The sequence below is a fragment of the Perca flavescens genome, chromosome 8 (assembly GCF_004354835.1).
Source record: "Perca flavescens isolate YP-PL-M2 chromosome 8, PFLA_1.0, whole genome shotgun sequence".
Lineage (NCBI taxonomy): Eukaryota > Metazoa > Chordata > Actinopteri > Perciformes > Percidae > Perca > Perca flavescens.
This window is the reverse complement of record NC_041338.1, coordinates 36,797,494-36,808,338: the sequence shown is the minus strand read 5'-3', so window position 1 is coordinate 36,808,338 and position 10,845 is coordinate 36,797,494. Positions and strand designations below refer to the sequence as shown.

At 45.4% G+C, this 10,845-nt stretch overlaps 1 protein-coding gene across 1 annotated transcript; it reads right to left on the bottom strand.

Moving 5' to 3' along the window:
- On the bottom strand, positions 1-7,568 carry fem1b (fem-1 homolog b). Its single transcript, XM_028585456.1, has 3 exons — positions 7,133-7,568; positions 3,104-3,527; positions 1-1,283 (listed from the first exon to the last, which is right to left on the bottom strand). Exons 1-3 carry the CDS (start codon positions 7,378-7,380, stop codon positions 60-62), a joined length of 1,896 nt encoding a protein of 631 aa, XP_028441257.1. The 5' UTR covers positions 7,381-7,568; the 3' UTR covers positions 1-59.
- Positions 7,569-10,845: the final 3,277 nt, after the last annotated feature.

Genomic DNA, 10,845 nt, shown 5'->3' with positions numbered 1-10,845 from the left:
TAAAAAAGAACAAAGAGTCTTTTTTTGTTGTCCTTTGGGTTCCATTTTTTTTTCCCCTCTCAGTGGAACTCGACGAACTCCTCGAGCGTTTTGGGGATCTGGTTGCGGTAGGTGATCTGGTGCAGGCGCACGGCTCTCGCCGCCAGGCACTTGAGGCTCATCTTCATCTGCGTCTTGAGCAGGATCTCCGACACGCCTGTCGTGCTCTTGTCCAGCGGCGTCTTCTTCTGCTTGTTGGCCATGTCCGTGTGCGCGCCGGCCTCCACCAGGCTGATGATGATGGCGTGCAGCGTCAGGAAGTCGCTGATCGGCCGGTTGTACTGCACGATGACGTGCAGCGGCGTGTTGCCCTCGTGGTCCACGGCGTTGACCTGCGCGCCGCAGTCCAGCAGCAGCTTGGTGACCTGCGCGCTCGGGAAGCTGCACACGTCGTTGGTGTGGAAGTCGTCCACGGGCGTGTTGGAGCTGATGGCGAGGTGCAGCAGCGAGGCGCCGTCCCGCGAGCGCGGGTCCAGCTGGATCAGGTCGTAGATGTGCTTGTTGATGCGCGCGCGCTCCTCGGCGCCGCACGTCGTCTTGGTGGAGATGCACGTCAGGTACAGGAAGGTGAAGACGTTGGACTCGTAGTTGTCCAGGGCCTGTGGCAGCTCGGGCTCCGCCGCCGCTGCAGCGGCCGCCTCCACGCGCGCCATGCTGCGCCGGATCTCCAGCACGCTGCAGCTCAGCACCTGCTCCACGGCGGAGGCCACCACGCGCTCCTTGAGGTGCACCATCTGGGAGAAGACCTGGGCGAAGCGCAGCAGGTCCTTGTGCGTGTTGCGGTTGCCCTTCTGGCGCAGGCGCAGCGCGTGCAGCCACAGCTTGATGCAGTGCTCGAACTCCATGTTGTCGGCGTAGACGGCGCCGCGGTAGATGATCGGGTGCGACACGTCGATGTTGTCCGAGCCGAGGACGCGCTCGCGGATCATCAGCCCCTCCATGTGCAGCGCGTCGCGGTCGGCGCGGATGGCCTCCAGCTCCGGGAGCGTGCGGCACTCGGCGCGCCCGCCGTACGCCTCGATGGCCGGCAGCAGCTCCTTGGCCACCACGTTGTCGGGGTCGCGGTGGCGCTCCGTCATGGCCATGTGCAGGTAGTGGTACGTGCGCTGGATGTCGTAGTTCTCGCGGTCGTTGGCGAACGAGGCGCCCAGCAGCTCCAGCGCCTCGATGCGGCTGCGCGGGTCGCAGTCGGCGTGCGCCAGCAGAAGCTCCACCACGTCCGCCTTGCAGCTCTCGGCGGCCACCTTGAAAAACAATAATCGTTAGTGGCAGCCCTCAGAACACACAAGCTGACCTCTGGATGGAGCTTTTACACAGCAGACATGTTGACTTGTCATAGTAGGAAAAGCACAGCTGAGATTGATCACCTTAACGATGGCTCAGTTCCATCAAGTGTCTCAGTAAGATATTTCAGTGAGTCAGCATGAACAATACCAGGACCTCTCCTAAGTGGAATGCAGCCATCAGTAATGGTTTAATACCAGGACCTCTCCTAAGTGGAATGCAGCCATCAGTAATGGTTTAATACCAGGACCTCTCCTAAGTGGAATGAAGCCATCAGTAATGGTTTAATACCAGGGTCTCTCCTAAGTGGAATGCAGCCATCAGTAATGGTTTAATACCAGGGTCTCTCCAAAGTGGAATGCAGCCATCATTAATGGTTTAATACCAGGGTCTCTCCTAAGTGGAATGCAGCCATCAGTAATGGTTTAATACCAGGGTCTCTCCTAAGTGGAATGCAGCCATCAGTAATGGTTTAATACCAGGGTCTCTCCTAAGTGGAATGCAGCCATCAGTAATGGTTTAATACCAGGGTCTCTCCTAAGTGGAATGCAGCCATCAGTAATGGTTTAATACCAGGGCCTCTCCTAAGTGGAATGAAGCCATCAGTAATGGTTTAATACCAGGGTCTCTCCTAAGTGGAATGCAGCCATCATTAATGGTTTAATACCAGGGTCTCTCCTAAGTGGAATGAAGCCATCATTAATGGTTTAATACCAGGGTCTCTCCTAAGTGGAATGCAGCCATCAGTAATGGTTTAATACCAGGGTCTCTCCTAAGTGGAATGAAGCCATCAGTAATGGTTTTGAATACACCTGTGCTTTTCTACTATGACATGTCAACATGTCTGCCGTGAAAAAGGTCTATAGAAAACAACTTGATAATGCTACAGGGTAGGGCTGGGCGATATGGAGAAAATCAGATATCATGATATTCTAGACAGATGGATATAATATTGATATATCGCCCAGCCCTACAGGGTTTCTCCCTGATAGATTGTTAAGCCCGGTGGAAAGATTCGGCTCGGACCAGTCCCAGACTGATGGCAGCATTAATGTAGAGCTCTTCACTTTATGTGATAACAGAATCATGGACGAACTGGAGATTTGAGAATATGACTACGTCTTTGTTTCCAACCGAGCCGCCCCACTGTAACTAGTTTAAAAAAAGTCTTAAAAATACATTTTATGCTTCAGTGTTAAAACAACGCCGTGGCTACGTACGCAGACTGTATTCGTGTAGATACGGACCCTACGCCGGAGCCTGATGTGCACCTCCCAAAAAAATGTAGGGCTGTCCTCGACTAAAGGCCTTCTTAGTCGACTAACACTTATAGGATTTTGTCGACTAATCGATTAGTTGATTTAATTGACAGAGCTGTGCTCTTTGAGAGGTGGTTAAAACTAGAAAAGCACAATATAAATGTAGTTAATTAACCATCTGTAAAACTGAGTTTCTCCACAATTAATCCTGCAAACCACCACTTTAAATCTTGTGTTTACCATAAATGTGCTCAGAAGTTTCTTGGAAATGAGTAATTAAGCATGAATAAGCATAAAAAAAATGACTAATCGACTAATGAAATCTTAGTCGACTAAGACCAAAACGACCGATTAATAGGTGGCAGCCCTAAAAAAATGTCACCATTTCTAGCCACTGGGGGACCATAGGCAGGCTGGGTGAACTCATATTAATGTTAAAAAAAACTCATAAAGTGACATTTTCATGCCATGAGACCTTTACAACAAACTGCATTATTACTCAGGGTTGTGTTGCTTGTCACCTTGAGCGGCGTCATGCCGTGTCCGTTGACGACCATGCCGGCTTGGCAGCGCACCAGCTCCGTGACGATCTCCAGGTGGCCGGCCTCGGCCGCAAAGTGCAGCGCCGTGGCGCCGCAGTGGGCCTTGGCGTTGGGGTCGGCGCCCCGCTCCAGCAGGAACTTGACCACGTCGGCGTGGCCCTTGTAGGCGGCGATCATCAGGCACGTGTTGTTGTACTTGTTGGTGATGCGGAGGTCGGCGTCGTGCTCCACCAGGTAGCGCACGATGTCTAGGCGCCCGTCGAAGCAGGCGGCCCGCAGCGGCGTGGAGTTGGTGACCGTAGTGTGGTTGACGTTGGCGCGGTGAGTCAGCAGCAGGCGCACAACCTCGAAGTGCCCCGCCCCGGCCGCGCACCACAGCGCCGTGGCGCCGTCGATGACGTAGCTGCGGGACAGACGGCAAACTCTTTATTGAAAACATTTCTGGTAGAGGATGTAAAATCCTTTATTCCACACTCAAGCAACACAGAACAAATTGTTAGCTTATCCACAAGGATTTTTTACAGGATTATTGCGTGTCTCATATAGCCTTCTCACTTACAATTTACCCTAAAGCCCCAAAAAAGTAACTAAAGCCATCAAAGAAAAAAGCAACAAAAAAGGTCGAAAAAAAACCCCCGCCAGAAAAGGCCCCAAAAACGTTGGGAAAAAGTGACAAAACGTCGGGGAAAAGGCCCCAAAAAGCATCAGCAAAAGTGACAAAAACTTCAGAAAAAGCAAAAACATTGACAAAACATTGAAAAAGCTACAAAAACTATACGGGCCAAAATGTATTGTGAACCTAAATTGATATGCGGGCCGGATCCAAATCTGCGAGGGTCTGGATTTGGCCCTTGAGTTTGACACGTGTTCTAGGGTAAAGTTTTAAATAATTCCCTCGTGTCTCATATAGGGCAGCAGTTTTCTGATTACATTATGTGCTTACATAATTTGGTTGATGGTATATACATAAAAACAATAATATAAAACCAACAATAAATACAGAAACAAATAACACAGAAAGTCCCTGACAAAAGTCTTGTCGCTCATCTAAATTGTAGGAACAACAAATAATAACTTGACTTGTAGGCCTCGACCCATATGGATTTTTTAGTGCCGATACCGATTTTTTCCCATCAGCCTTCGCCGATGACCAATACGGGCTGCCGATTTTCTTGAGCCGATATTTGGAGCCGATATGGCTTTTGCTCCCTCAATGTACATCATAAAAATGTAAAACCCTGCCACACTGGATTTGCTTTCGCAATCGGCTCTGCCATTTCTTTAAAAATAATAACCAAAAATAAAGATCAGTGTCACTTCTGCAATCATCTTACATTCATATCACCCAAATTATGTGTGCAGTGTGCATCATATGGACGGGTGCACTGCATATGGTTAACTGTGCTTCATCTACATCTACAACACAGCCTTGGTGATGCATCGCTTGCTGACATATTATAAGACAGATATAATCAGGTCATCACAACATGTCCTTTGTGAAGACATTTAAATAATTTAAGAAAACAATAAACCTGAAAAGTAGCCATTGGACTAAAGTGCTTGATTTGTAATTTAAGACTACCGTGGTGCTAGTGGGGGAGGGGTAGTGCATGGTCTGCACGTGAACTGCAGCGTCTCCAGCAACACAGAGCTGCCTGTGGACGCCGGTCTGTAAATAATGCCGGGAAAAATCTATCGGCCGATAAACGTAAAATCACAAATATCGGCCCGATATACCGGCCTATCACTATTGACTTGTAGTTGATCAATTGGAATCAGAAATGGCTTTTATGAAAGGCAAAGGCTTCTGGATTATGCTTATTATACCAAAATAAAGTCTTGGTAAAAGAATGTACATGTATATGCAAGTGTAGAATAAAATGTACAACTTACATAAATAGTACATGTTGTTGTTGTTGTTGTTGTTGTTGTTGTTGTTGTTGTTGTTGTTATTATTATTACACAAAGTAACCACTGTGCAAGTAACACAAGGTAATGAGATAGTTACCTCACACACATAATAGTGTTGAGAAGATATGGAATTGTGAACAATGTAAATATTCACACCCTTCAGTATTACTACACCAGTCACAGCCGGATATTTCATTTGTAAATTGGTTCACAGAGTCTGCGGTTACATCACTGAGCGGGCGTGGCCAGCTAGACAAACCAGCTGAGCAACAACAACAGTTTCTGTGTCGGGGGGGGGGGGCTCATTTCACATCATTTATCTCATGTACCTCCCCCGCACCTTCCCCCCAACCCTCACTCACTACTATCAGGGTTCAGAATTAACTTTCTCATCCACCAGCCAAACAGCTAACTATAAAAGATCAACTCGTACCAGCCACTTAACAGATTAACATAGTTTTTTTGGGCCGGTGAGCGAAGCAAATCTACCAGCTTACCACTTGCATATTCTACCAGAATTTGGCGAATGGAGGACGCTGATTCTGAACCCTGCTAGTGATTAAATCAGGATAGTTGCATAGTAGAGAGACAGTTTCAATTCTCTTTGAGCCTTGTGTTGTCTCCCCCGTCGACCATGATGCAACTTTTTGTTTTTCTGGGTCAAAATGTAAAAATAATCCAACGTTTTGGTCGTCTTTTTGGACACAGTTTTTGTCACTTTTTCCAATTTTTTTACACATTAGTTTTCTACGTTTTTCAACGTTTGATTATGACTTTTTCTTTACATGCTATAAAATTGAATAAAACACCTACAATCAGTGACAGTAGTGAACTGATCATGTATTTAACTTGTGAAGAGCGTTGTATAGAACCATTCACGTGGTTTTGTTTTCAAATTTGGTTGAAAGAAAACCCACATTTCTGATATAGAAACTTGGGTCAGCTTTTACCCGAGGGATAACTACACACGTAAAGAGAAAAGGTAAACACGGCAGCTGTTGGGGGAATTGTTGAGTCTTTGTAAATTATAGAGTGTGGTCTAGACCTACTCTATCTGTGAAGTGTCCTGAGATAACTCCTGTTATGATAGGACACTACAAATACAATTTATGAATTCGTATCCTTTAGGGTGACATCTAATGATGCATTCAGAATATTTCTCAAACTGCCAGGATGGACCAGTGTGAGTCACACTTTTGTGAATAATGGTCCCACCACACACACACACACGTTTGACATCTCTTTCAATGTTTCCTTCTACGTTTTTCCCGCCCAAGGCTTTTGACATTTTAATTAAAAAAAATTCCTGTAATAAAAACGCCAACAACTTGTATTTTTGAATTTACCTGAATGCAGAAAATTAAGTGTTTAACACTCATATTGTTCTGGGGCTGAACCCCCAGACCTAAGACCTAAACTAAACATACACCCCTGAATTCCAATTCCCAAGACACTGTGTCTGTGTGTCTTTCTGTGTGTGTGTTTTTGTGTATGTATGTGTGTGTGTGTCTGTCTCTCTGTCTGTCAGTGCGTGTGTGTTTCAGCGTCTGTGTGCGTGTGTGTGTTTCTGTGTGCGTGTGTGTGTTTCTGTGTATGTGTGTCTGTTTCTGTGTGTGTGACACTGTGCGACACTGTGTGTGTGTGTGTGTTTCTTTCTGTGTGTCAGTGCGTGTGTGTTTTGGTGTCAGTGTGCATGTCTTTCTGTGTGTCAGTGTGTTTCTATGTGTGTGTGTGTGTGTCTCCATGTCTGTCTGTGTTTGTGTGTGTGATTCGGTGTTTGTGTGTGAGTTTCTGTGTCTGTGTGTGAGTTTCTGTGTCTGTGTGTGAGTTTCTGTGTCTGTGTGTGAGTTTCTGTGTCTGTCTGTCTGTGTGTGTGTGTGTGTGTGTTCGCGCGTGTCCGGGAAACACTAGAAAAAAAACATAGAAAGAGAAGTCAAACTTCGAGGGAAAAAAAACATGGTTAAACTTAACACATAACGTACTTTTCCCGAAGTTCGACATTTTTCGGCTAAACCTACTCCCTTGAATCCTGACAGCTCCAACTGCCTGTAACTTCACACCTAAATAGAAAAAGGTAACCATGGCAGCAGCTCTTACCCGTCGAACCGAACCGTGCCGGTCTGTTCCGTGTCCACCTTGTAGTGGTCCACGAGCAGCCGGACCACTTTGTCGTGTCCGTTCCGGGCCGCGATGATCAGCGGAGTGGACTTCTGCCCAGCCACCTGGGTCACATAGTTGAGCAGGTACCGGACATCCGGCTCGGAGTGGTTGTGCAGCAGCGCGGCCAGGGTCAAGACTCGGCCCTCGCTGGCTGCCTTGTACACGTACCCGGACAGAGACTCCATCTGCACGGGACAGGAGGCCGGGACCCCCGCTTTCTTCTTCGCAACTGGCGCCCGCAATGTCCACTCGTCCAAAGCGAGCCGCCTCCCATTAAAATGTCGAAACCAGCCCCACTGCACACATGAAAATGGTATTTTCTCCGTTATGGCCACAAAAGAAAAAGCTACGGATCCCGGTTGGGGAGTTTTACCCGTCTACTGTCCGAAACTGAGGCTCCAGTTGTGGGTTTCTGTCTCCGGAGGTGTCGGTGTAGCCGGTTAGCTTGTGTGCTAACGGTTGCGGTCTCGAGCTCAGTCAACAAAACGCTGCTTTTAAACCTCCAGAGTTGATTCAATTTAACTGACAACTTGTTAATGACCGTAGAATATATAAACAAATAATCCCCCGCTGGTGTTTCTGTCTAAAAAACTCAAAAAGCGACAAAGATTTCAAACACAAACAGAAGCACTTTCACCTTTTGCTACCTTACGTTGGTGCTAAAGCCGGAAGTTGCAGTTCCACTTAAAAATACCTCCGACTGGAACTTTCTCCAGCTGATATTGGGTCCACTACGGAGACTTCCTCTTAAAAAAAAAACAACAACAAAACTTTATTTCACCGTACCAACTTGTGCAAAAATGCAAAGAGGACTACAAAAACATATATAAATATATTAGTAAAAAAAAGAAAAAAGAAAAAAAGAATAACAGTAGTAAAAAATGAAAAAAACAAGTGAAATAATTTATTAAAACTTGTTTATTGAGGATTCAATACTCTTTTCTCTTCATTATTTTACACACACACACACACACACGCACACACACAAACACACGAATGAATGAATAATGGTAAAAAAAAAAAAAAAAAAAAAAAAGTAGTAAAATATGAATAAAAAGTGAAATAATTTATTTAAACTCTTCTGTTTATTATTCAATAGTCTTTGCTCCTCGTTATTTTGGACAGGCTGAATACTTTGCTCAGATATAGTTTATTTATTTATTTCATTGATATTTATTTATTAAAAATCCACAGTGAGCAGATTCTTCTGCTTGAAAGAGATTTGATGCATCCAACCCAAAGTTATACACTGGATTTCACTCAAAGTCCAAACACTTCCTTTTCCTTTTTTTTTACTCCATTTTATTTAGGCAGATTTAGCAGTTCCATCTGCTTCATTTCTTCAGGCATTAGGATACTTTAGGTCTCAAGATGTTTAGCTGTTTAGGCGAAAAAAAAAAAAAAAAGGGTTTCTGGGGGTCGTCCCCCAGAAAACTGTGAGCGTCAAACACTTAATTTCTTGCATTCTGGTTAATTTGTATGTCGCCTGGCATTGCCAGCGTCAAAATAGTTTACCAGGTCTGTGTGTGTGTGTGTGTGTGTGTGTGTGTGTGTGTGTGTGTGGGTGTGTGGGTGGTATGCGCATATCTCTTGAACTGTTAAATTTCAAACTTGACAGGTGTCTTGCTATACGGGCACGCGTAAGTGCAGTGCCAAGTTTGACGTTGTTTGGATTAGAAATGCAAAAGATACGGTAAAAGAAGCACACATTGGCTTTTGCCGCCCTAGCTGCTGGCCACTCCCCCTCTCACACTGCACACTGACTGTCTGAGCACTAAACCTGTTTGAGTCGTGACTCACTCGGATCTTTCACCCGACTCTTTAAATTAACTCATGAGTCGCTCATACTACACGAGACATCTCTCTCTCTCTCTCTCTCTCTCTCTCTCTCTCTCTCTGCGCGCACACACAAACACACAGACACAAACACACACACACACACACACACACACACACACACACACACACACACACACACACACACACACACACACACTCACACACAGGTTCTGGTGGTTAATGAACGCAGATATGTGCTGATTAGCTCTCATAACGGGCCGGGTGGGCAGCACACTGCCATGACTCCATGACGCTAATGTCTGATTACTCCACACTTTCATTGTGATATTTTGTGATTACATTCTGAATCTGCACAATCTCTGTCAGTTGAAATCTGTAAGTCAGTAGTAGGCTATACAGGGGAGTGACATATTAAGTAGTTTGGGGTCCTTCTGTAAGTAATTTTGGGCTACAATTTGGTTTTGATGAATTCTACAAGCAGCAATACCACAGGCCAAGTAATCGCCTGTTCCAAACAGGCACATTTTCAACGGGCACTGCACTAGTGTATTTAATTATTATTTGAGCTGATTTTATATTCTCTTTACGGGTGTTTTTACCTGCCCTTTAATGTTTTATGAAAAGCACTTTTAGTGAATCAATAAAGCTGCCTCGCCTTGCCGTAACATAACTGATGAACATTCCCCGAGCTGCAGGTCCCGGATCAGATTTTGCAGACCACGGTTTGGGTCTCTTCATACAGATATTTCTGATGTGTGCAGTGAACCTCATCATCAGCTCCTACCTGTGCTCATGTGAAACCAGATTAATGCTGTCTAATAAAACACGGGGCGGAGGTTTATACAGATTACAGGCTTATCTGCTGGCAGATCAACCTGCACACAAGCTGCTGTATTTTACCATCAAATGATTTCTCTTTGCATGAGCTTTAGCGTCAGTCCGAGGGGAAAACTGGGAGAAAAACGGCGTTTGGCTTCAGCAGCGGTCGGAGGAGACATCCACAGAGGAAACGACGAGAAGGGAAATCATACGTGGAGGCTAATCAAGATAAATGGTAGAATTTTGGGAGTGTCAGCAGCAGGATTGTCTCTACTGTCAACCCAATTGTCTCTCATTGAGGCTTAAGACACCCTGTTTAGGCCTGTGATACTCTGGCTCTTTATATTTTAATATCAGATTAAATTAGAAATAAATAGACAGAATATTGGAGTTTCAAAAGAGAGATGCAGCCATCCAGCCGGAAGAGACAGACCTCCGCTTTGTACGCGGCAACTTTCATGTGCAGGTTTGTAAAATGTATTTTTCTTATTTTTTGTCCCACCTTTAATGAGCTACGCCAGTCATCTCAACTGTGTAAAGGTTAAAGGTGCACGTCCTGGCTTTGTTTCTGCTACTGAACCAGGAAAAGTTCCTCGTATTTAAAACGAGTTGAGTTTAAAAAAACAGATCTCACAAAAAACAGATCTCACAAAAAGTGCTCCAAACCATCTGACGATATCGATTGTTAGTTCCTACTAGAGTGCGGATCGGGCCGACCCGAGCCCGACACAGTTAAAATCTCACTTTTGTACGTGTGTTTGTGTGGAAAGCTTTTACTAAGCAACTGTAGGAAGGCATTCGGAAATGCCAACAGATGAGCGCACACGGGGCAACAAGCGCAGCACCTAAATAATAAGCTTTTTTAAATTTAAAATGTTCAATGCCTTATTGCGCTGAAGTGACCGAGCCCGACCCGAACATCATTTCTAAATATCTGTCCAAACCCAGCCCAATTCGGGTATCCATCCTCTAGTTCCTCCCCTCTAATCCGACCCACAGGAGCGTTTTCCGTCCTCCTACCTAAAACAGAA